This window comes from Acartia tonsa, chromosome 2, assembly GCF_053477335.1.
Source record: "Acartia tonsa isolate MP-2025a chromosome 2, ASM5347733v1, whole genome shotgun sequence".
In the NCBI taxonomy this organism is placed as follows: domain Eukaryota; kingdom Metazoa; phylum Arthropoda; class Copepoda; order Calanoida; family Acartiidae; genus Acartia; species Acartia tonsa.
The window spans coordinates 4,793,263-4,821,144 of NC_137261.1; the positions used below are offsets into that span (position 1 = coordinate 4,793,263).

The 27,882-nt window shown below is 33.1% G+C and overlaps 1 protein-coding gene across 3 annotated transcripts; it reads left to right on the forward strand.

The window, feature by feature from the left end:
* The first annotated feature begins 550 nt into the window (after window positions 1-550).
* Window positions 551-27,700, forward strand: LOC145334378 (uncharacterized). 3 transcript variants are annotated; one of them, XM_080179834.1, is made up of 24 exons: window positions 555-639; window positions 1,767-1,855; window positions 5,117-5,206; window positions 7,975-8,055; window positions 10,265-10,337; window positions 11,551-11,680; window positions 11,948-12,022; window positions 13,160-13,280; window positions 16,837-16,962; window positions 17,136-17,213; window positions 17,904-18,021; window positions 18,382-18,436; window positions 18,840-18,940; window positions 19,594-19,647; window positions 19,976-20,079; window positions 20,422-20,524; window positions 21,047-21,123; window positions 21,479-21,640; window positions 22,220-22,321; window positions 24,906-24,995; window positions 25,521-25,628; window positions 26,177-26,263; window positions 26,774-26,853; window positions 27,494-27,700. In XM_080179834.1, exons 1-24 carry the CDS (start codon window positions 600-602, stop codon window positions 27,615-27,617), a joined length of 2,268 nt encoding a protein of 755 aa, XP_080035960.1. In that variant the 5' UTR covers window positions 555-599; the 3' UTR covers window positions 27,618-27,700. The 3 variants fall into 3 exon arrangements, with proteins under 3 accessions (XP_080035975.1, XP_080035960.1, XP_080035968.1); XM_080179842.1 differs by lacking the exons at window positions 555-639; window positions 1,767-1,855; window positions 5,117-5,206 and adding an exon at window positions 6,577-6,611; XM_080179849.1 differs by lacking the exons at window positions 24,906-24,995; window positions 25,521-25,628; window positions 26,177-26,263; window positions 26,774-26,853; window positions 27,494-27,700 and adding an exon at window positions 23,405-23,493 and having other exon boundaries at window positions 551-639.
* Window positions 27,701-27,882: the final 182 nt, after the last annotated feature.

Here is a 27,882-nt window from a genome sequence, read left to right on the forward strand (position 1 = left end):
TTGTATGTATGTAATGACAGTCCGGCCATAAATGTATGTATGTAATGACAGTCCGGACATAAATGTAGAAAAGATTTGCTTTTAGAAATATTTTTTTTTATGTAGGTATTTATAATTATCATACAGATGATAACAGATTGTGGTTATTTATTTTTAAATTTTATAATAACAAGGAATATATTATTCAAAGAGGTGGAACAATTATATTGATGAATTAGTTTAACCCCATATTTTAAGTGTGTTTCTTATACATTTTATCAATAAAAATTTACTATGGAAAAAAAATTTATATTGGGTAGGTTACCATCACCCTCCCAAGAAAATCTCCCCTAGGAAAAATTACTCCCCTCTCCCCACCCCCAGCCAAAAGAAAATCTTAAATCTAAAATAAAAAAATTGGGTTGTCAAATTTTACAGTAACCCCTTCCCCTCTTAAGTGTCCCGAGCCTTTTTGATAAGGCTAATTAAGAATAAAGTTTAATTGATATGTTTATTGCATACAATCATCGAAAAGCTATATACTAAATCATGAGGGAGTGTTCTAAAATTGTGGATTTAAAAAGAATATCATTTAGTCATTACTTTTAGTTTATTGAAGAATGATTATATTATTCTTAACATTTTTGGCCTCTTTTACAGGTATAACCTTACTAAAGGTATAAAAAAAAGAATGTATGTGCTCATTATTGCAGAGATTTAAGGGATAAAAAATGGCCGATAAATTCATGTACATACCCAATGATGATACACAAAATTGGCCCTTTTATAAATGACAATTAGTGGCTGAAACGGTTGATCACTCAACCTAATGAACCAACAAAACAAACTTCAATAAAGGTCTCCAAAGTTGTTAATCCAACTAATGAGAAAACGTTATGATAAAATTTTGGGGACTAGTTTAATGAACAGCCCATTATCCCCTTCCTCCCTGGCATTTGTAAGCCTGACGATTTCATATTTATTTTAAGCATTGATTAACTCGATTTCAAAAGTATATAAACTTGGACTGTTGACCGGCCTGTTGTCCGTAGGTCAAATGTAAAGAATTTATGACATAATACTGCAACTTTTTGATATTTAAGCAAATGTTTTTAAATCTTTAATACTCTTAAAAACATTAAAGAAAGAACCATAATTTTCAAAATTGCTTTTTGAAAATATTGGAAAGGTCAGCAGACAGAAGAATTTGAACATCCCAATATTTTGGACATTTTTGCAATATAAAATGATTTATTTTATAAAATGTAAAATTTATTATAGTTGTGATGCTATTAAACATATGCGTGCATATGGAGAAAAATATACCCTCCTGACTCTAGTTTTGGAGTGGTGCATCCCCCCTTCTTCAAACTATTTCTTATGTGAGGGAGGGGGGGAATTGTAAAATTCCAATTTTTGGCGGTATCCCCTTTCACAACCCGACCCAGAAAATCGAGCTTTTTCTTAGGTTAAACCAGACCCCTTAGATATGTTTTCTAAAGAGGGAAAAAACTTCTGGTAATTTACAACCACCCCCCTCAGCCCAAATTTTGAGCACACCCTTACTATTGAATAGATGCAATATTTGACAGTTTCAATATACATGGACATTTCTTTCAAGCATACTCTTGCAAGGTTCGGCAATTGTAGCCGCAGTTGTAGCCTCGCAGATTGTGTGATTCCGCAGCCGTTTTTTGTTTTCATAAGGTCTCCATAATAGCTAAATTTGCACTGATATAAACATAATAAGATACAATAAAAATATTTTTAGATTTGCTATATTTTAGGGGCCCATGGGTTGACCTGCTATGATGGTAGGTTGAACAGAACTGGCACTCTGGAACAATTCAATCAAACAACATGTGATAAATACCAGGTATTTAAACATTTATGAGGAGGGAAGAATAAACTGGATTTAAAGGTTTTAATGGAATGAAAAATTATAAAAGCTGTATATCACAGATAATTAGTATTAAATGTTTATTTTTGATTTGAAGAAATCCAATTCTTTCTTGAATTGTTCAATAAATGTTTAATGGATTCTTTTTATAATCTTTTATGGTTTGAAGTTAAAACTTGTTATTTATATTATTATTAAAAAGTTAAAACATGGTAAATATATTATTATTATATGTTAAATTTGTGAGTCTACTTTGAAGTCCAAAAACTGGCAGGACACATACGCGGAAAATATAGCCAATAATATCAGGAATAAGGGTAATCTGAAAAAAAATATAGCCAGTAGTAATATGAAATAAAAGGAAAACGAATCCAATGATAAAAGATGTTCAATTACGTGGTTGACACCTTCTTAAGTTTAAGGCAGTGTAACTTTTTGAACCTAACACCAATCCTAGGGGGATATAGGAGGTGGACACCTAGGAGGGTGTATCCACCACACTTAATTTTGCCAGGGAGCTGGATACAACCCCCTTCTTCACGACTCTAGTTTAATTATTAGGGGTGTAGGATCTATTACAATACCTATACTTATATTTATGACTAATATTGAATATTGATGAATAAAATAGAAGGTATATAATATAATATAATAAAATATTGCTGACAAGAATTCTTTCCACAAGAAAAACTTGTTCTTTATATGTTTAGCCTGTTCCAAAATGTAAAAAAAAACTAAAAATCAACATGTTTTATGATATACTACATTCTTTCTTTTGCTATGATTAAAATGTACCAAGTGAAATGACAATTGGAAAGAAAGACCAACTCTAGAAAAACTGCATTTTTAATAGGACAAATTAAATCGAATTTGGGACATTCAAATATATCATACATATGTGAATATATATATTGTTATAAAAAGAATTGTGACACTATTAATAGAATTGTTAATGAATAAATATGCATTACAATGTCTATTCTTATGGATATTTAGTTTTGTCCCTATATATTAGAGTATACTTGTATAGAGTAATCAATTACATACATTACAATGTTTATTCTTATGGATATTTAGTTTTGTCCTATATATTAGAGTATACTTATATAGAGTAATCAATTACATATATTACAATGTTTATTCTTATGGATATTTAGTTTTGTCCCTATATATTAGAGTATACTTGTATAGAGTAATCAATTACATACATTACAATGTCTATTCTTATGGATATTTAGTTTTGTCCCTATATATTAGAGTATACTTGTATAGAGTAATCAATTACATACATTACAATGGCTATTTTAATGGATATTTATTTTTGTCCCTATATATTAGAGTATACTTATATAGAGTAATCAATTACATACATTACAATGGCTATTCTAATGGATATTTAGTTTTGTCCCTATATATTAGAGTATACTTATATAGAGTAATCAATTACATATATTACAATGTCTATTCTTATGGATATTTAGTTTTGTCCCTATATAATAGAGTATACTTGTATAGAGTAATCAATTACATACATTATAATGTCTATTCTTATGGATATTTAGTTTTGTCCCTATATATTAGAGTATACTTGTATAGAGTAATCAATTACATACATTACAATGTCTATTCTTATGGATATTTAGTTTTGTCCCTATATATTAGAGTATACTTGTATAGAGTAATCAATTACATACATTACAATGTCTATTCTTATGGATATTTAGTTTTGTCCTTATATATTAGAGTATACTTGTATAGAGTAATCAATTACATACATTACAATGTCTATACTTATGGATATTTAGTTTTGTCCCTATATATTAGAGTATACTTGTATAGAGTAATCAATTACATACATTACAATGTCTATTCTTATGGATATTTAGTTTTGTCCCTATATATTAGAGTATACTTGTATAGAGTAATCAATTACATACATTACAATGTCTATTCTTATGGATATTTAGTTTTGTCCCTATATATTAGAGTATACTTGTATAGAGTAATCAATTACATACATTACAATGTCTATTCTTATGGATATTTAGTTTTGTCCCTATATATTAGAGTATACTTGTATAGAGTAATCAATTACATACATTACAATGTTTATTCTTATGGATATTTAGTTTTGTCCTATATATTAGAGTATACTTATATAGAGTAATCAATTACATATATTACAATGTTTATTCTTATGGATATTTAGTTTTGTCCCTATATATTAGAGTATACTTGTATAGAGTAATCAATTACATACATTACAATGTCTATTCTTATGGATATTTAGTTTTGTCCCTATATATTAGAGTATACTTGTATAGAGTAATCAATTACATACATTACAATGGCTATTTTAATGGATATTTATTTTTGTCCCTATATATTAGAGTATACTTATATAGAGTAATCAATTACATACATTACAATGGCTATTCTAATGGATATTTAGTTTTGTCCCTATATATTAGAGTATACTTATATAGAGTAATCAATTACATATATTACAATGTCTATTCTTATGGATATTTAGTTTTGTCCCTATATAATAGAGTATACTTGTATAGAGTAATCAATTACATACATTATAATGTCTATTCTTATGGATATTTAGTTTTGTCCCTATATATTAGAGTATACTTGTATAGAGTAATCAATTACATACATTATAATGTCTATTCTTATGGATATTTAGTTTTGTCCCTATATAATAGAGTATACTTATATAGAGTAATCAATTATATACATTACAATGTCCATTCTTATGGATATTTAGTTTTGTCCCTATATGTTAGAGTATACTATTGATCTATTTCATAATTTCTAATCCAGACATAATATTTATCTCTTTTATACATAGAGCACTGTTTTAGTTTCAAAAAGTGCACAAAACAGCTAAAAGGAAATTTTCAGGAGTGAAATAAAATTATTTCTCGTATTCATTTGAAACCGGTAGATTAGAACCGGTTCTTATCCATACGAAAAAATCTATGTCTAGCATCGTATTATATCCAGTTTTCTACGAATATAAAAATGTACAATCATTAGATTAAATTAATCTTGATATCCGCAGAAAGCTGTTCATAATACTATGCGAGAAATAACTTTTATTATTTATCAATTTTCTAAATGTAAGATTTTTAGATTTTTAAAATTCTTAATTTAATACAATTTAAAGATTTAATTGATTGAAGCTTGAAGTACTCATTTGTTTTTAATATTGTTGAAATTTTTTAGGATTGGTGTTATTCCCTACATGCTATGGAGGAAGGCGGTCTTGAGTTGAAAATGTGCTGGAATAAAGACTGGGAACATGGAAGATATAAGGTAAAAGAATAAAGTTAGTAAACATGAAATATATAATGTAAAGGAATAAAGACTTGGAACATGGAAGATATAAGGTAAATGAATAAATACTTGGAATATGTAAGATATAAGGTAAAGGAATAAAGTTACGGAATATGGAAGATATAAGGTAAAGGAATAAAGTTACGGAATATGGAAGATATAAGGTAAAGGAATAAAGTTACGAAATATGGAAGATATAAGGTAAAGGAATAAAGTTACGGAATATGGAAGATATAAGGTAAAGGAATAAGACTTGAAACATGAAAGATAAAAGGTAGAGGAATAAAGTTTGGGAACATTGAAGATATAAGGTAAAGTAATAAAGTTTGTGAACATGGAAGATATAAGGTAAATGAATAAAGTTTAAGAACATGGAAGATATAAGGTAAAGGAACAAAGACTGGGAACATGAAAGATTTAAGGTAAAGAAATAAAGACTGGGAACATAGAAGATATAAGGTGAAGGAATATAGTTTGGGAACATGGTAGATACAAGGTAAATGAATAAAGTTTAAGAGCATGGAAGATATAAGGTAAAGAAATAAAGACTTGGAACATGGAAGATATAAGGTAATGAAATAAAGACTGGGAACATTGAAGATATAAGGTAAAAGAATAAAGTTAGTAAACATGGAATATATAATGTAAAGGAATAAATACTTGGAATATGGAAGATATAAGGTAAAGAAATAAAGACTTGGAACAAGGAAGATATAAGGTAATGAAATAAAGACTTGGAACATGGAAGATATAAGGTAAAAGAATAAAGTTAGTAAACATGGAATATATAATGTAAAGGAATAAAGACTTTGAACATGGAAGAAATAAGGTAAAGGAATAAATACTTGGAATATGGAAGATATAAGGTAAAGAAATAAAGACTTGAAACATGAAAGATATAAGGTATAGAAATAAAGTTAGTAAACATGGAATATATGATGTAAAGAAATAAAGACTTGAAACATGAAAGATATAAGGTAAAGGAATAAAGTTAGTAAACATGGAATATATGATGTAAAGGAATAAAGACTTGAAACATGGAAGATATAAGGTAAAGAAATAAAGACTTGGAACATAGAAGATAAAAAGTATAGGAATAAAGACTGGGAACATAGAAGATATAAGGTAAAGGAATAAAGTTTGTGAACATTGAAGATATAAGGTAAATGAATAAAGTTTAAGAGCATGGAAGATATGAGGTAAAAGAATAAAGACTTGAAACATGGAAGATAAAAGGTAAAGAAATAAAGACTTGAGACATGGAAGATAAAAGGTAAAGAAATAAAGACTTGAAACATGGAAGATATAAGGTAAAGAAATAAAGACTGGGAACATAGAAGATATAAGGTAAAGGGATAAAGTTTGGGAACATGGAAGATATAAGGTAAATGAATAAAGTTTAAGAGCATGGAAGATATGAGGAAAAGAAATAAAGACTTGAAACATGGAAGATATGGAAGATATAAGGTAAAGAAATAAAGACTTGGAACATAGAATATATAAGGTAAAGGAATAAAGACTGGGAACATGGAAGATATAAGTTAAAGAAATAAAGACTTGGAACATAGAATATATAAGGTAAAGTAATAAAGTTAATGTGAACATGGAAGATATAAAGTAAATGTATAAAGATTGCGAACGTGGAAGATATAGGGTAAAGGAGTAAAGACTTGAAACATGGAAGATATAATGTAAAGGAATAAAGTTTGGGCACATGGAAGATATAAGGTAAAGTCATAAAGTTTGTGAACATGGAAGATATAGGGTAAAAGAATAAAGACTTGAAACATGAAAGATAAAAGGTAAAGGAATAAAGTTTAGAAACATGGAAGATATAAGGTAAAGGAATAAAGTTTGTAAACATGGAAGATATAAGGTAAAGGGATAAAGACTGGGAACATGAAAGATATAAGGTAAAAAACAAATCTGAGTGGAATGCTTTAATCATTGTATCTCTTTGCCATAAGAAACATCATATAACATAGCAATTGAAAGAGTTTATCATGTTGAAATAGCTAAAATCGTTTATGATTAAATATAGAAAAGCTCTGCTATTAATAACTAAGCTATTATTGTTTTGTTATGAATTTAATTGTCCTTGAAATGGGCCAGTTAGGAATAAGATAAACATTGATGAAGGATGCATATACTCTTCCATCACGGAAGCAAGGAATGAAATGTTATTAAAACAACAGTATTCATTCTTACACAAATTCGTAGTTGGGCTAGCCCAAAAATCTTCCATTCTCTCCAAAGACTCTTTTTTATTGGCCCTAAAGAATTAATCATATGATTTTTATTTCCTTTTTCATTGTTTAAATACAATATGGTACAAAAAAATGTATAGGAATGATAGAAATAGCATAAGATTTCTTTTGATTACCTCAGTGTTTGCCTTCAAAGTTTTGTTAGGGGTAAAATTAATCTGCTATTAACCTATCTGTTCATTCCTGAATTTGATGCACAAAATAAAAGCATTAAACCAAAGCTAAGCATATATATTCAGGGATTCATTTATGAGCATCTATTATAAAAGGAATATTGTATATACAAACTACAATAAATACTCTATATTAAGTATGTTGGGTGCATGTCCAGTAAGATCTGGTAAACAGCCAAACTGAACGCCTATCAAAGGTTTTTAGATCAAGTGAAATGGTATCAACAAAATTCCCATTGTCCTGTCCCTAACGTACAGATCCTAATTATAGAAAATCCTCCAAAAAGTTACTTGACTTTACTTGTAGGAAGACGGGTGTATAGTTGGGCAACACTGCTTCAATGGAGAATGTTATGAAAATGCCACTGTCTGCCTTTGCAACGACAAGGTACTTGTTAATCTTAAACAAGGGTGTTTATATCCGATGAATATAATTAAAAGAATAGAGGGTAGAAGTAGCGAATTAAATAGCAATACATAGCAAAATAAGGGTAGCAATAGTAGCGAAATGAAAAAAAATGATAAACAGACAGATAATATCACCTAAGTAGCGCTTTGATACAATAAGTTAAATTTGTTTGTCATTTATGAAGATCATTAAAGTCCCCCCACAGATTATGACCTCATACGATAGAATAACCAATGAGAGGCCAGCATGAATTTTACCATTGGTCAATTCCAGTGTATACTGGCCTCTCATTGGCTATAATGACGTCATTATCAGTGGATGGACTTTAATCATCTTCGTCATTGATCTTTCTTTAAATGTATTATTTTTATGACGTTATAAGTGAGAATGTATGAATTGTAGTTTAAAAGAAGCGTACTGTATTTTATGACAAAGCCCAAATTGTGTGAAAATTGTGTTAAAAATGATCCATGTGACGTAATAAAAAAGAGTGATTATCCATCTCTTTTTTATGGGTTTTCTATCCCACTTCTACTGTCATCTCTCTCATTTTATAAAGTCACATGGATTATTTTTGACAACATTTTAACACAATTTGAACTTTTTCTAATTTATAGATTATCGTTAAAAATTGAAACCACTTGAGTGCATAAAATACTTAAAACCTTCATGAATAGAAAATTGAGATAAATTTTTCTAATAAACTGATGATCTTTTATGTATTTTTTAGTGGTTCTCCAATGGAACCTTTACATATTTGTATATAGAATATAAGTGTGATCATACAATCTTCTCAAATATAAACCCAAATATAAACTTTAAAAAAAAAACATTGTTATAATAAATGTAACAATAGAGATGTATAATCCCTGGCCCAAGTAGTAGAGACCCTTTTCGTCTGCTAGCAAATTGCTTTTTGTTCTTTAAAAGGGATTCGTCTGGGGGTAGAAAATATCCAAAACCCACCCAAGGCTTAAATCTAAAAAATGACCTTTAACCATTACTGGACCTATATAAAGCTTTCCTGAAAAGGATAACGTTCTTTAAATTGAAATCTTGAGATAAAAAAATAACTATGCATAATTGGAAATATTTATGTAAAGTAAAAGTATAAAATGTAAAATGGTTAAACTAGACACAAGACTAAACTGTGTAAATTAAATGAATCCATTAAAGAAATGAGTGTATAACAGAGTGGTTTAGACTCGTTCCAAAATTTGTACTTTTATATAGTACTAGCGGCTTCGCCCCTAGCCTCTAGGGGCTTTGCCCCAAGAGGTAATTTTAAAAAAAATAAGTACTACTGGTGCTGCCGCCAATAGTTTTATGTGAACTAACTTCTCCATAAGAAAAAAATCTAACTTCTCCGCAAGAAAAAAAAAATCGGAGGGGGGATTTTTAATTTTTGGGTTGAGTTGCGGGTGTCCCACCACCCCCAGAAATAGCTTAAAACCTTCACAGGACCAGTAGGTATATACCCTGAAGAGTAGAATCCGATCGGTTCAGTGGTTACCGAGATCTTAAGGAACAGACAGACGGACAGACATCAAGCTACTTTGTATTATAGATAGTATTTATATCTCAAAATCTAAGTTTATCTATGTAGGTAGCCTATACCCAGTCCTTTATTCTATTGGGCTTGGGTCTACCCATGGAGGGAAGAGACATTGGACTGTAAATCATACTGCGACCAAGCTTCATCAACATGTTCTCCAATTTTTGGCTTTAAAAATGGACACTTTTATTAAATCTTGATTAGTTGGTTCAAGCTAGCAAAGCCTAAACTTTTCAACCAATAATTTCAATGTAACGAAAAGATAATTTTTTTTTCATTGGCGATGTACATCAATTCATTTTTCATGGACTTTTCCCTTAAATCAATAATAAAAGCTGAGCCAAATGACGTAAATGAATCTCTTCTGTTAAAAATAAAACTTAAAACCGACTGAAAAACACTACCATCTAAAGTTGTTTTTAAAAGCATTTTCAAGTATGGCCACGAAACTAATTAATATCCGCTGGACTAGAAACGGTTTTCAGCCCTCGAGGCCAACATGTCTAGTTTAAATCTTAAATTCGGTTTTTCATTTCAATACCTGTGGAAAGCTGTCTATAATACGATGCGATAAATAACCATCCTTACTTTTAAGAAAAAGCACCTGATTGTTTTTATTCTTTTTTTGTTCAGGACTTGTGTAATGGTTATACAGAAAATGGAAATGTTTCAACTCCCATCCCATACCCACCAACTACACCTCCAGGTAAATGTTTAAACTCCCATCCCCTACCCACCATCAACACCTCCAGGTAATTGCTTCAACTCCCATTCCCTACCCACCAACTACACCTCCAGGTAAATGTTTCAACCCCCATCCCCTACCCACCAACTACACCTCCAGGTAAATGTTTAAACTCCCATCCCCTACCCACCATCAACACCTCCAGGTAATTGCTTCAACTCCCATTCCCTACCCACCAACCACCCCTCCAGGTAATTGTTTCAACTCCCATCCCCTACCCACCAACCACCCCTCCAGGTAATTGCTTCAACTCCCATTCCCTACCCACCAACCACCCCTCCAGATAAATGTTTCAACTCCCATTCCCTACCCACCAACCACCCCTCCAGGTAAATGTTTAAACTCCCATCCCCTACCCACCATCAACACCTCCAGGTAATTGCTTCAACTCCCATTCCCTACCCACCAACCACCCCTCCAGGTAATTGTTTCAACTCCCATCCCCTACCCACCAACCACCCCTCCAGGTAATTGCTTCAACTCCCATTCCCTACCCACCAACCACCCCTCCAGATAAATGTTTCAACTCCCATTCCCTACCCACCAACCACCCCTCCAGGTAAATGTTTCATCTCCCATTCCCTACCCACCAACTAAACCTCCAGATAAATGTTTCAACTCTCATCCCCTACCCAAAACCTACACCTCCAGGTAAATGTTTCAACTCCCATCCCAACCCACCAACTACCCCTCCAGGTAATACCTTAGGCCTTCTGTCTTAAGCTGAAATCTCGGTAACTGCTGATCCGAATAAGCATTAATCTTTAGGGAATATACCTACTGGTTCTATGATGTTCTCGAGCTATTTTCTTGGAAGGTTGGACACCCTCACCAACAAGGGCGTCCAAGTTTTTTCCTTTGGCGGGAGGGGGGGTGGTGTAAAAATTCTAACTTCAAAATTCCATTGGTTGGGGAGGGGGGTTGGAATCAACCCTTTACCCCCCCCCCCCCCCATCCAAGCTTTTCATATTTTTTTTGGGGGGGGGCTAAAAGTTCTAACTTCAAAATTCCATTGGCTGGGGGGGGGGGGGGAATCAAACATTCCCCCCCCCCCCCCAATAATTAAAGTTATTACAAAACTGTGCGTACTAATGTAGTAAACAGCCCAATGTCCCCTCACTCCCTGGCTACTCATATATGGACAAAATAGTTCTTGTATGATATTTCTATTTAGATCAGCATCAGTGTTATTACAGTGTGATGGAGAATCATCACGAGTCAGGGATGCAGTACACAGAAGTTTGTCAAAATGAAGAAAAATTGTGTATTGTTGTTTCTAAAGAGGAGGATGGATATGAATATAGGTATTATTAACTACACGGAGGAAGGGAGGAGACATTGAACTGTTAATTATCCAGTACCCAAAGTTTTATAATCACGTTGTCTTATTCGTTAGCCTTAAATCTTTGGGTACTTAAAACAATAAATAAATGTGACAAAAACAAGTGATTTAGATAGGTACAACTACAAAATATTTTGTAGAAAAAAAATCAATGTTATTTTTAAAGATTACTTTTAGGGTGGTGAAATCGAATGTTGAAAAAAATATTTCATTTTATTTCCATTTTAAGGAGCTGTTTTGATCCATCTTTCAACATGGAATTCCAAAATCCAGGATGCTACAAAGGATTCCATCATTGTCACAGGTTACAATTAGTTAAAACCATTTTGTTCACCATTTGTTGCATTAAAACCAAACTTGGATATAAAGTATGGTATTTTTTAAAAGATAATCCTGATTTATTATAACAAAGTTAGATCATAGTTATTTCTCGCATCGTATTATAAACGGCTTTCCGCGGATATAGAAAGTACAATTATGAGATTAAAACCATTTTTTTTAGCCCCGAGGTGCCGAAGGCACCGGCTAAAAAAACTGGCTTTAATCTTATGATTGTACATTTCTATATTCGTAGAAAGCTGGAATAAATACGATGCTAGACATAGTTTTTTCGTATGGATGAGAACCGGTTCCTATCCACCGGATTCGAATGAATACGAGAAACGGTTTTAGTTTTTATTTTAAAAAAAGAATAAGGACGAAAAAAAAGGGAGAAAATGATGACTAAGAAGCAAATCCAAAGGATAATTATTTCTAGATTATCCTTATACTAAAGTAACAGGATGTTTGTCTGTTTGTTTGTGTGTCTGTGTATCTGTGTGTCTGTACCGAAGGATCTCGCTAACCGCAGATCCGGTCGGGTTCTCCTTAACAGGGTAGATTCTCATGGGTCCCGGGAAGGTTTATAACTATTTTGGGGGAGGGTACAACCACCCTTCCAAGAGAAATGACAAAAAATTGATTTTTTTATATCTGGGAGACTTTAACGTAACATAAAGAGGTATCTGTAACATAAAGAATTAGCGGAGAGACTTTAACAAACAAAAACATTTAAAGTGCCACTAGAGGCCTCTAGGGGCGTAGCCGTTAGTACAACATAATGTAGGAATCTTTAGTTTTTGGAGTTGTTACGCCTCCTAGATTATATTTGATAAATACAGGACTCTACATACTTTTAGCACTTCCTAGATAATACCTTACAATTACAGAACTTCTCTTTAAAAAAACAAGGATGAGAATATCCAAAATCATAAAGAAAGACAAACAAAAATAACGATGGTAGCGTTGATAGGCTTACTACGCTTCTAAAATCTTACTTAACTGTTATAAGAATCACCTGAATTTTAACATGTCTAAATCTCAGAAATGAGCTAACCTGTACGGACGGACGTACCGTCCATAATTACAGAAAAGCTTCGCTTTCAAATATATTATTTTTCAGGGATATATGTCACAATGATACGACACTATGTGTGTGTGCAGATAGCCTGTGTAATACTGTGGATTATTCTAGTGAGGCACCTCCCTTCACCCCTGGCTCAGGACTATTTTGCTATGCGGGGGTAAGGCTTTTTATAGATGTATCTTTTCAGTGGCAAAGCTACTCTATAAATCGAAGATAGACAGCTAAAATCACATGTACCAACGAGTATCCTTTATATAATTCACCTGGTCAGTCAGTCTGTAAGCCATGCTACAAAAGACATATAAGTATAATATATCTTTTTTTAAATCTATATTCAAAATCAGTATGACTATACAAATTAATTTATCAGGTAAATATTTTTAAAAAGACCTCTTTTTCATACATCATTGGTGTTTTACATACCCAGCTTTATCATGATCCATTTCAAGATAGGCGTAATGTTGATATATGTACTAGTAGTACTTGATATACATATGTTCTAGTAGTACTTGATATACATATGTACTAGTAGTACTTGATATACATATGTACTAGTAGTAATTGATATATGTACTAGTAGTACTTGATATACATACAGGGTGGGGCAAATAAGACCGGACAAATAATATTTTTTAATCAAAGGAACATAAAATTGTCAATTTTAAAGATTTTGTTGAATTTTAAAAACTGGGAAGCAAATTGGGTATAAGACTATTAGATTATTCAATAAAATCGCCGCCAGCCCCAATCACTGCCTCTATCCGCCCCCTGAACCGCCCGCAGTTCATGATCACCATGTCCCTGTCCAAGCTGGCGAAGTCCTGCTTAATAATGGACATGAGGGAGGTCTTTGTGGTATGAGCATGTCTATTGGTACATGCTTCAAAGTAGCCCCAGGCCCAATAGTACATTAGATTAAGATAGGGGCTGCTGGGAGGCCACATCTCCTTCGTGACGAGAGTAACCACAGGATCCAGATTCACCCATCTTTTAAGCTAATCTTCGACACGGCGGCTCTCATTTGGGCCACAATTGAGCTATAACAACGTTCTGTACCTTTTTGGAAATGGCATGAAGATTTAGCAAGGGTTATCAGCGCAACCCATAGTCTTAAAAGAGTTCCATATGGGCCCTTAAGTCAAGAACCGAGAAATATTCAAGATTTTAGACGTTTTTGACATATCAAAATTTGCCCCATTTCACTTTGCCTGAGTACTACAGCCAAGCCAGCTGGGATAGAGAGCTCTAGTCTTTTCTAGTTTCTTACTTATGTATCTCAGAGTAACTCCAGCAAGTTTTATAAGTCTATCTCATCTACAGATGAACTGAGATCAGATTTAGTAGGCCATAGTCGAGAATCCAGGGTATTGTACGGGCGCACTCGGAATCCGCCTTGTTGAACATATGCGCGGCCAGCTCAAAGTACCCGTCCTCCATCGTCCAAAGATTTTTATGGGCAAAAAGGTTATTACCTAAGCTTTTTATAGTGGGGTCAAACGTTCTGATTGGTTAAGTAGTTTTGGAGCTATGGTCGTTTGAAAAATGTCCGGTCTTATTTGCCCCACCCTGTATGTACTAGTACTTGATATACATATGTACTAGTAGCACTTGATATACATATGTACTAGTAGCACTTGATATACATATGTACTAGTAGCACTTGATATACATATGTACTAGTAGCACTTGATATACATATGTACTAGTAGTACTTGATATACATATGTACTAGTAGCACTTGATATACATATGTACTAGTAGTACTTGATATACATATGTACTAGTAGCACTTGATATAAACTACATACTAGAGTACCAACAACCATATTGCAATGCAATCAAAACTTTTACCCTTTAATTCTATCTACACTACATAGGCATTCTCTTTATGCCGTTTTATGCAAAATTGAGTGAATAATCCATTTGTCTTGAATAGTTCAATATGTCAAACCCCTATCACATTTTTACTTGTTTTATTGATGGAGTGATTATTTTTGACATTATGTGATCAAGAAATAAATCATTTCTAAATAATTAAAATTAACAAAATGATAAAAAACATTGATTAAAAGGCTAAGGAATTATTAATTAATCATTAGTTAAAAAATTGTCTGTAATACGATGATATGATTCTTCAGTATGGCAGAGAACCGGTTCTAATCCAGCCGATATTAATCGGTTTTAAAACAATTACCTTCTTTTGATGATTTCATCAGAATAGAGGTCATGATGTAGGGCTGATAACTGAGCACAATTGGAGCACATGAGAAATTGTACAAATTCCTGCAAAAAAATAATAGTTGTAAAAAGTTTTTTTTCCACAATATTTGTGTATTGCATTGGGCCTACACAACTTTTATATGAATGGTTAACATAGAAAATAGATTGTAGAGCAAGATGTCATTTTTTAAAAATATCAACATCTAAGATAAAATTTTAACTTTTGCAAAAAAAATTCATATAAATTTATAATAACAGTCGCATTAAAAAACATTAAATCTTATAGAGCATCTTTATATACTAGTTGAAGAATAACTAATTATTTTCTGTTATTTTAAAGCAAATGATAAAGTCTAACTTCTTAATTTGGCTACCTACATTATTTCTTGATTTTTCTTGTTCTTTGATGATGTAATGCAACCAGAAACATGGAAAAATCTTCAGCAAAATTAATGACTTCAATAATTATTTGTTTGAGCTTTTATCTTCCCTTTTTATCCCCTTTTCAGAAAAATACTGTTTAACCTTTCTTTTTTTAGGGTAAATCTCATAATGCTCACTTATTTTTTAAATTCAAAATGTATGAAAATATTTCCCTGTCCCATAATGCAAGTATGGGTAGGGTATGGAATGTTGGGCCCCAGGCATAAAGTACCATTTAGGGCAGATAATGGAGGAGTAAATATATTCCAGATTAATTAATTGAATCAAAAAATTTACATATTTCACTTGATTTCTTCATTTGTCACGCAAACCAAATCACAAAGACACAATCACGCTTAAATGTTGCTTTAAGGGAAATATAGAGCATATTTTTGTGTTTATTAACGGTTTTAGGGGTAGTATGATCTTTAAATGATAAGAGTATAGCATTTCTGTGTATTATTATTTCTATATTGATATTATTATTCCAGGGTTGGCATGATTATGATTATAAGTTGATATGAGTGTAGCATCTCTGTATATTATTATTTCTATATTGATATTATTATTCCAGGGTTGGCATGATTATGATTATAAGTTGATAGGAGTGTAGCATCTCTGTATATTATTATTTCTATATTGACATTATTATTCCAGGGTTGGCATGATTATGATTATAAGTTGATAGGAGTGTGGTATCTCTGTATATTATTATTTCTATATTGATATTATTATTCCAGGGTTGGCATGATTATGATTATAAATTGATATGAGTGTAGCATCTCTGTATATTATTATTTCTATATTGATATTAATATTCAAGGTTGGCATGATTATGATTATAAGTTGAAGGAGTATAGCATCTCTGTGTTTTATTATTTCTATATTGATATTAATATTCCAGGGTTGGCATGATTATGATTATAAGTAGATATGAGTGTAGCATCTCTGTATATTATTATTTCTATATTGATATTATTATTCCAGGGTTGGCATGATTATGATTATAAGTTGATATGAGAGTAGCCTCTCTGTGTATTATTATTTCTATATTGATATTATTATTCCAGGGTTGGCATGATTATGATTATAAGTTGAAGGAGTGTGGCATCTCTGAGAACTATTGTATCTCCTTTACATCTGTGGAGACCAACCACACCAAGCTTGACTGCTGGGATCCTGCTATGTACAACAAGGTCATGTTATTGGTTATAGGAAAAAAATGTTTGAACTTTCATTCTGTGTGTCTGTGTAAAGAGTAAAATAAATGTCATTATTCAAAAAACAAAGGGTGTGAAAAAATGGTTGGATAAAAATAAAAAGTAATGGCGGCAATTTTTAACATTTAATTGAATAACATGAATTATAGTATAACTACACTGGATGTGAGATAACCCAGGCCTGTATTGATGGAGAGTGCTATAATTCTACAGTCTGTCTTTGTCAGGTAAGGCTTGCATTTTTTTCATCTATGTTAGGTAAGGCTTGCATTTTTTTCAAACTTGATAAAACATATAAACTTTTTATGTCCCTAATGCCAAATCTATAAATAATATCTTTCTTTAGCTTGAAAAGCAATTTTTCTTAATGACTAAAATAGCCTAGTAAATATATTTTTAAAAGTGAAGCTTTTCTATAATTAGGGTCGGTCCGTCTGTAACGGATAGCTTTTTTAGTTAATTTAGGCAAGTTAGAATTGTCCTATCGATTTCAAACTTTGCATAGTGGTTCCTGTAGTAGTTAGGTAAGATTTAAAAATCGTAGCAACTCTATAATCATTGCCAGAATGTCCGTACGTCCATTTTATAAAGGTTGACTTTTAACTTTTTTTAACAGCAATTGTTTATGTGATATAATCATCCGAATGATCTGATTTTTGGAGTACTGATTCCTATTACAATAAGGTACAATATAATAAGCGAAGCATCTCTATAATCAAGTCCTAAAAACTCAGTGTGTCCTTAAACAGTATTCTGTATTTAAGAAGTTTTCCTACCAATTTAGGCATAATTTTGTCAAAACTGATATATTTATATTTTGTATATTCAGCTCTGACACTCTACAATAGTTAATGTTCATCTGTCATACCATTTTAGAGCGTAGCTTTTATGGATGTTATCATCCTTGTTAATATCAGGAAGATATGTGTAATGGATATGGAGTAGATGGCTCAACAGACATAACTACACCTGTTCCTGTTCCTATGACAACTGATAAAAATACACAGATTTGCTACTATGGAATTGACTATCCTGGTAAAGTTTACATCCTTATAATAAAGTAACAGGATGTATATATGTCTGTTTGTACCAAAGGATCTCGCTAACAGCTGAACCGATATGGTTCTTCTTTACAGGGTAGCTTCTGATAGGTCTTGAACAAAAAAAACCAGAAATTATAAAGTTATATAGTACCCAAAGAAGATGATTTTTTGATAAAAAACATTTAATCTATTTCAAACTAGATGGGAAAGCTAACCAATTTTAAGGGAAACGAAAAAAGAGTTGTATCATTTTAAGAATATAAACCAAATGTCAAACATTGGAATTAAAAAATAAAACAATAAAATAATTAGCAAAAAAAGTTATTGTCACTAACTGTTATTTTCTATGTAGAAAGTACGCATGAGAAGGAGTGGGTACCAGAAATCTGTGCACCTCAAGAAGACAGGTAAAAGAAAACCAGTGATGGGAAGTTCATAAGGATTAAAACAATCTAAATATTTAGTACTTACCTACACTTTCGTCTGTGTTATCAAGTAGTCTTTTCAAGAAAGTAATTATTGTAAATCACTGTAATATTGTTATTTGTATTTTATTTTTAACTACTACATCAAAAGATATAAAAGTAGTAGTATGTCAGTATGTCCTAACCGCTGGACCGAAATGGTTTTCCTTTACAATGTAGCCCCTCACTTGTTCTAGGAAGGTTCAGAAAAATTATGGGGGAGGCCCCTACAAAAAAAATTACATGCCATCAAATAAAAAAGTTTTCTTTTAAACTTTACTCCAACACCAAGTGCCCAAAGAGGCCTCTAGGGACGTAGCCACTAGTTAAAGAATATTCTTGCTAGATGTATTCTGATAGCCAGTGATGATGGGTTTGCTATGGGCCATTGTTATGATGTCAACTATGATAGTGGAAAATATGCAGATCCGGGCACTTATGACGTAGGTAAATAAATCATCTAATTTTAGCGATTATGGTAAATTTTGGTTTTCATACGGGGTACACACATAGATGGTAACCTTTACAGTTCAGAAATAGCAGACATAAAACAATGTGAAACAAATAATAGATCTAGTTCCTTGGATGGTCAATCAGACAAAATAATACGTCCAACTCATAGACGTCCAAGGGGGGGGGGGGGTTAAGGGGCGATTACCCCCTCCAAACGATTTTTTTTTCATTTTACCCCCCCCCCTTACAATTTTTTACCCCCGCCCCCCCCAAAAAAGCTTGGACGTACTCCAACTTTAGAAATAATTTCTAACATATAAAGATTTTTGCTCACATTTAGTCACATTTGATTAAATTCCATAATCCAAGCGATTTCCCTAATTAAAGCTTTATTCTAAGAAACTCTTCTATTAATAGCTGACTAATTAAATTAATGAAATTAAACTAAGGACAACCACATCCATAAGTTGAGAAATAACATAAAAATAACGAAGTATATAAAGAAATTAAGTTCTAATGCTGATAGCCTAAGTACTTTATTGGCTAAAATAAAGAAAGACGATGAGATTTATAAGTATTTTACCACTAGAAATCACCCCAACTCAGTAGTTAGTAGCTTTGCAACTACACATATTATTTTCTTTCAGGAGAGCATTGCTTCAGAGGTACCTGCCATAATGGAACTATTTTTGTTTGTAAAGGTAAACTTTTATAAAATCTAATCTACATGTTCTTCAAAAAGGATATATTTGCCATAAATTTTGCTTCTTCTTGTACCTTAAAGCATGGATGTTTCTGACCAACAGAAACAGAGGATATACAGGTATGCATTTAGGTTTAGAAGAACGACTCGAAAGTATAAGTAAGATCCTGGTAAGAAAGGGTAAAAATGGAAGATTTATATAAAATGGGTTCATACAAATAAAGAAACAAAAATTATACAAACGATTAAAAAACAGACTAATTAATTAAGAAGACACTTAATTTAGCTTTGCTTTTGAAATATGTTCTAAAAAGTTATATTTTTAGAACATCTGTGCAATGAAAAGGGTGTGGTAACTCCCCATCCGCATCCAACAACCCCTGGTTCTGGTCTGGACTGCTATTATGGATTCCTGGGACCACATGATAAGGTTTTCTTCACATCACATTTTGACTACAATTTTTTTTAAACGAACCTATATTTTAAGCTTATTGTAGGTTAGTCGATCAGCTTAAGGTTTTTGTTAGAAGAGTTAGACACCTTACCGCGGATATTGAAATGAGAAAATATAAGATTAAGATTGGTATTGATTTCTATAATTTTATTGTAATATTCGTAGAAATTGTCTATGATACGTTGCTATACATGATTTTTCAGTATGGCTGAGAACCAGTATTAATGAAACGGATTTTAATCGGCTTCGAAGCCAAACTTAAAGGATATTCTACTTTTTGTTTTAATTCTTTACATTTGAATATGAATTTTTTTCTAGCCGGAAAATCTGACCACCCAAATCTGTAACAAGAACGAGACAATGTGCATGGCAGTGTATGGAGACGATAATGTATTCTTGGCCAGCTGCTTTGATCCCAGACAGGAAGAGATACATTGATCTTACAGAAATGTGCTATATTTAAACTCATAACAAGGACAATTAAGTTCATAAGCAAAGGGTGTTTTCTAAATTTATTAAAGATCAGAAACCTGCAATATAGTAAGGCCATGAAATGTATTTAGTAAATGTTATTAGTAAACAATAACTGCCATGTTGTGTACTATACAATGCAGTGAACAGAGAAAATTGTTTTATTCTTGACATACTGAAATTATAGAGTAGTTGAACTGCGATTTTGTTGCTTTCCCGGCCTGTCAAGCACTGAAACATCCAACTTATTTTTTAGAAGGGTAGTTCTTTCCTATGCTTGAGACTCTAGCCATGTTTGGATACTCAGTACCCAATAAAACCTAACTTGACCTGGCCTAAAGTTAAAAACAAACAAACTAAAAACCACCCACCAATTTAGCAACAAAACACAGTGGTGTAAATGCTAAGATTTTTTTGTTTACTTATAAAGTTGTGTATTGGAAGGATTTTGAAAATGTACTTTTTCGCTGTTAGGAGGATGGAAGATATAACACATCAGGTGTTTGTTATGAAGGGCTTCACTGCTGGCATCATGATGATGGGGACCAGGTAACTTTAGTTTTTAGAGAAGAATCATATTTCTCATTGTGAGGGAGTGTAGTTGAAACCCGACAATATACCAAGATGAGCAAAAAAACCTACCCAAATTTTTTATTTACAAAAATTTGAAAATGGAGTATTAATTATAAAATATACATAATAAAAATTACATTTCTCTAAGGGAAAAAGTCACATCATTGCCACCGGCGTTCTTTGTCTTCTAACCATTTTCCTTAAATTTTCTCTCTCCTGACCCCCCCCCCCCCCTCCTCCTCCCCACTTTTTTTTAGGGAAAGGAACTGAACCCCTTAGGATAAATCCCCCCCCACCCCTCCTCCAAAAAATGTAGACTGGAATATTTTAGAGCTGTCATAATGGAACACTGTGTACCTGCGACGACAATATGTGTAATGCCTACAACATATCCTCAACCCTGCCCACAGAGGCTCCTCTCACAACAAACGCCCAGTCGATGTCCTGCTACTTTGGAGAAAAACACCCGGACACAGGAGAAGAAGAATGGAAGGTAATCTTAATTCATATACATATTTAATTTTCATAGATTTTTTTAGCTATAATTTTTTTTCAACAAGCCATGAGGGGGCTAATTTTTTTCTTGTGTTAATTTCTCTTGGAAGGGTGGCGGTAACTTCCCCAAAAATAGTTACAAACCTTCCGGAGACATGTGGACCTCAACCGCCCCCCTAGTACGTTTGTCAGTGTACCTATCGTTTCACCGGTTACAGAGATCAATTTGTACACCCAGACATTTAAGGATATTAGAAAAGTAAGAGATTTTTCACGTCAAATGCTTTAATTTATTCAAACTTTCATAAATTAACACACTAACTATATTGTTTAAACAGATATTATTACTTGAAACTTAAAACAGATTATCATGTACTCTAACAAAGTCAAACTTGTATCTGGCTAAAATTACGATATCCCTATCCACTTCCTCTATCCCATGCCCTCCCCTCCTACTGGATGAACAAATGGAACAATAAATTATGTCTATCTTAGCAACCTAAATTGACGACAATTTTCCCCCTGTTGTTTATGATATCCACGTATATTCTTCATATATTTAAATTTTGTTGTTTAGGTTGAGATCTGTGAATCTACGGAGCACTACTGTTACCAACTTGTGCATGGAGAAGGGGAGAGCAGGAGTGAAATTAGACAATGCTGGGATTTAGCTTACGAGGTTTCCTATTCACATTTACAATTTTCAATAATGAAGCTGCTTTGTAATTAAGTTTGTCTGCCAGTTCGTACTGCTAAGGGGGAAATGAGATTTTCTCGACAGCTGATCTCATTGAGCGTCAAAAAATTATTTTCTTTGTCCGTCAGTCTGTCGGTCCGTCAACAAAAGACAAATTTATCTATGTTTGGAATTGATTCGTGATCATATTTTCTCTCTATCTAAACATCATATATGAATCAATTTTATCTTAAGCATTGAAAAAAGGAATACCATAAATTCTTTATTTTTTTTTAAATACTACGTTTGAATTCTAAAAGTCTTTAGAGGCTTGGTTGTGGCAAACATTAATAAAAAAAACTTAATCTAAAAGTTTTATTGCTTGATGATTTCTAAATTTGGTTGATAAACTTATCTTGGACAAAACTGGATGAGTGCTAAAACACAAGTAGATGCAACAATATCTCACATAACATAAAATTAAGAGGATTCATTAACTTGCCTCATAAACACACACTCAAATACTTCAATAAACACAACAATACACACTCACACACACACACATACACAAACACAAAAACTGAAAATGGTTCAAATGTACATTAATACCCAGATTACATGTTTGTTTAGGATGGTCACTACCATGGAGCAGGGTGTATCAAGGAGTATGAAAACCATCATGAACATGATTACATGTTTGTTTAGGATGATCACTATAATAAAGCTGGGTGTATCAAGGATGATGTCAACCATAATGAACATGATTACATGTTTGTTTAGGATGGTCACTATCATGGAGCTGGGTGTATCAAGGAGTATGTCAACCGAACCTAGTAATAGTGTCTAACTTTTTATCTTTGTGACGTAACAAAAATCTATCTCTTTTTTAGGGGTTTCCTTTCCCACCTCCCCTCTCATCCTTCGATTTTTGTTACGTCACAAAGATAAAAAGTTAGACACTATTACTAGATTCATGTCAGCCATCATGAACATGATTACATGTTTGTTTAGGACGGGCACTATCATGGAGCTGGGTGTATCAAGGAGTATGTCAACCATCATGAACATGATTACATGTTTGTTTAGGATGGTCACTATCATGGAGCTGGGTGTATCAAGGAGGATGTCAACCATCATGAACATGATTACATGTTTGTTTAGGATGGTCACTATCATGGAGCTGGGTGTATCAAGGAGGATATCAACCATCATGAACATGATTTCATGTTTGTTTAGGATGGTCACTATCATGGAGCTGGGTGTATCAAGGAGGATGTCAACCATCATGAACATGATTACATGTTTGTTTAGGATGGTCACTATCATGGAGCTGGGTGTATCAAGGAGGATGTCAACCATCATGAACATGATTACATGTTTGTTTAGGATGGTCACTATCATGGAGCTGGGTGTATCAAGGAGGATGTCAACCATCATGAACATGAGTACATGTTTGTTTAGGATGGTCACTATCATGGAGCTGGGTATATCAAGGAGGATGTCAACCATCATGAACATGATTACATGTTTGTTTAGGATGGTCACTATCATGGAGCTGGGTGTATCAAGGAGGATGTCAACCATCATGAACATGATTACATGTTTGTTTAGGATGGTCACTATCATGGAGCTGGGTGTATCAAGGAGGATGTCAACCATCATGAACATGATTACATGTTTGTTTAGGATGGTCACTATCATGGAGCTGGGTATATCAAGGAGGGATGTCAACCATCATGAACATGATTACATGTTTGTTTAGGATGGTCACTATCATGGAGCTGGGTGTATCAAGGAGGATGTCAACCATCATGAACATGATTACATGTTTGTTTAGGATGGTCACTATCATGGAGCTGGGTGTATCAAGGAGGATGTCAACCATCATGAACATGATTACATGTTTGTTTAGGATGGTCACTATCATGGAGCTGGGTATATCAAGGAGGATGTCAACCATCATGAACATGATTACATGTTTGTTTAGGATGGTCACTATCATGGAGCTGGGTGTATCAAGGAGGATGTCAACCATCATGAACATGATTACATGTTTGTTTAGGATGGTCACTATCATGGAGCTGGGTGTATCAAGGAGGATGTCAACCATCATGAACATGATTACATGTTTGTTTAGGATGGTCACTATCATGGAGCTGGGTATATCAAGGAGGATGTCAACCATCATGAACATGATTACATGTTTGTTTAGGATGGTCACTATCATGGAGCTGGGTGTATCAAGGAGGATGTCAACCATCATGAACATGATTACATGTTTGTTTAGGATGGTCACTATCATGGAGCTGGGTGTATCAAGGAGGATGTCAACCATCATGAACATGATTACATGTTTGTTTAGGATGGTCACTATCATGGAGCTGGGTATATCAAGGAGGATGTCAACCATCATGAACATGATTACATGTGTGTTTAGGATGGTCACTATCATGGAGCTGGGTATATAAAGGAGGATGTCAACCATCATGAACATGATTACATGTTTGTTTAGGATGGTCACTATCATGGAGCTTGGTGTATTAAGGAGTATGTCAACCATCATGAACATGATTACATGTTTGTTTAGGATGGCCACTATCATGGAGCTGGGTGTATCAAGGAGGATGTCAACCATCATGAACATGATTACAAAGATGCTACCGTCTGTATCTGCAAGGTGATTGATGCTTTCCCAATAGGTGCCTGCCGAGCACCGCCCCCACCTATTTTTAAAATGAATTTAATTTTTAGGTGGTGTTGGTAGATTTTATTCAAAACCTAAGGAGGAATTTTTCTTTTTTTTAGCTTTTTAGTTGCAAAGCAACTCTATAAACTATCGTGTCTGTTTGTAATACTGATCTCTATTTAATTACTTTAATTAATCTTACTTGATTTTTCAACTTCCCTTCCATCGCTTTTTTGTTTCTCTTTCTTTCCCTCTCTCATTTTTATGGTTTAGTCCATGTTGAAAATAGTTGTTTATCGCATCGTATTATAGATAGCTTTCCGCGGATATCAATTTGAAAAATTAAAAGATTATAACCTGTTTTGTTAGACCTGTGGGGTTGATGCTCGGTTTAACAAAACTGGTATTAATATTATGATACAATACCATACATGATTTTTTAGAATGGCTTAGAACAAATTCTAATCCTGCGGAAATTAATCGGTTTTGAATCTATACTGAAATATATATTATTAGGAGCCATTGTGTAACGCCTGGAGCAAAGATGGAAACGTGACTACGTATTCTCCAGAAACTCCAGGCAGTGGTCTCACCTGCTACAGTGGCGATAAGGAACATTATGAGGTATGTATTCAAACAGTGGCGTGCAGAGAGCCTTGGCAGGGGGTTGCGCGAAGCGAACGCAAATTTTTACATCTTTTTTACGTTTTTAAAACGATATCGAGATGAGGGTGTATTAAAGACATCAAGGTGTAGTTTTAGTATCAGGGTTGTGGATACACCCCCCATAGGTGTCCATCCACCCACTGAAAAGTCAAACGTCCTTAAAATGGTAAATTGACGCGCAAATTTTTTTTCTTATTAATTTAAGAGCTGTGCCACTTTTTTACCTTAAACATTTCCTTTAACTGTATTTTGGGGGAGTAGACCTTTGTAAAGGAGGGTGAACAGAACACTTATTGGGATGTAAAATTGTATACAACCCAAACATCAAAAAGCAAGAAAAATACATTTTCTCCATAGCGTAACAAACTGACTAACAAACTTTTTAGATATTGTTTTTAATGTCCTTGGAGCAGCCATAAAAATGACGATAAAGCATTATAGGAACAAAAAATGGAATTCGTTGGAAAAAAATGCATGAAAAAAGATTTCTATAATTCTTAATTTAGGGTAAGATGTGTACAGCCGCTGAAACAATGTGTATGGCTTTTATAGCAGATGGACATGATGCCATCCTGGACTGCTATGATCCCAAGGTATACATTACAAAATGCACAGAACAAGAAAACGCACAAAAAAATTCATCGCACGTTTATTAGGTCTTATTTAGTTCAGATCTAAGATTGGACATTTTGATCTGTTTCTACCTAGGATGGAGGATACATTGGACTTAATCTTGTTACAAAAGTTGTATTATATAATATCTTCTATACTTTTATAGAAGGATGGCTTTGAAGCTATATAAGTTGTTAAGAAGTTTTTGTGTTATAAAAAATTATGATACAAAGAGCACCTTCAAAAGATTTATGTTCAGGGCTCAGCCGCTGCCTGTAAGCCTCAGGGAAAACAATCGTTTACAATTTAAAAAATCAGTTGGAAGTCTAAACCAGACCAAAATATGGACATCACTCTTTTCACAAAAAAAAAACTTCAAAACGTCCAAACGGGTTCAAATTTGAGACTTACTCGCGGCTACCGAGCCCTGCTGATTTTTATCAAAGTTAAATAACTTAAACTATACGATTCAAATGATTTATATATTTCAGACTAATGATGAGAGCTTCGCTGTAGAAGATTGTTGGGGTAATGTACAAATTGAACAAAGTCATCATGAATACCCGGGAAGGTAAAAATATTGGATAAATTCATTATATAGTGAAACAAATCTTTTCTTCATGGATTTATTTAAAAATATAATTCAGTGAACATGATACCCTCTTAAGTCTAATGCAGATAAGCTGCGTGTTATGTGTTAAAAATATTTGTTTAAGAAACCTTTTCTAAAATTAGGTGACTTCCCCAAATAACAACACCCCTCCATTATCTTTGAGATAAAAAAATCGAAAATAAGGTGGGAGTTTTTCTCCTATGACTAACCCATGCGGTTGGCTCAAAAACTACGGTTCTCAAACATCGTGGGGCTATCCAAAGTATAAATAAAATAAGTAGGCAATAAAAATACTTTATGATCACAATAAAATAAAATTGGCTGGTATAGAGCTGTTTTAAAATTCGGCAACTGGTAGCTTAAAAACGGCATAACTACAGGAAGGAAATAGAAAATCGGTCATGGGGTGGTCAAACGGTCATGACTTTACTATTCACGGAAGTTCCTTATTGCTCAAGGATTTACCAAAAAAATATAGGTCTCTAGATGTAAAGTTAGGGTTAAAGATGTGGGAAAGGGGTAACAGTGCTCAAAAGGGGTGCTTTGTGTGAAAGCTCCATATATTATTAATTGAAATTCATTTGTTTTATATTTTTAGGTTATGTTTGTGTTCCTCTGAACTTTGCAATGATAAATTCTTTAATGAACCTGGAGAAGCTAGTATCACTACCTTAAGCTTTACTGCCTTAATCGCTTTCGTTCTTGTCGCACTTAATGTATAATTAACTTTATAACTATGATTGTTAGATTTTGAAATTTTTGTTTTCTTATTAAGTTTTAAATAATACTAAATATTCTAAATAAATCTTTATGTTTATGTGTTCATGGCGTAATTTTATGTGAGAAAACAATAAATGTACAAGTATAGATGTAAAATCTAGACATCTACCTGGTCCAATGTGGTGGAGACCCATTTTGTCTGCTAACAAATTGCTTTCTGAGCTGGATCTTTAAATGTGTAGCCGTTGCCGTAGTCGTCGCCACTGT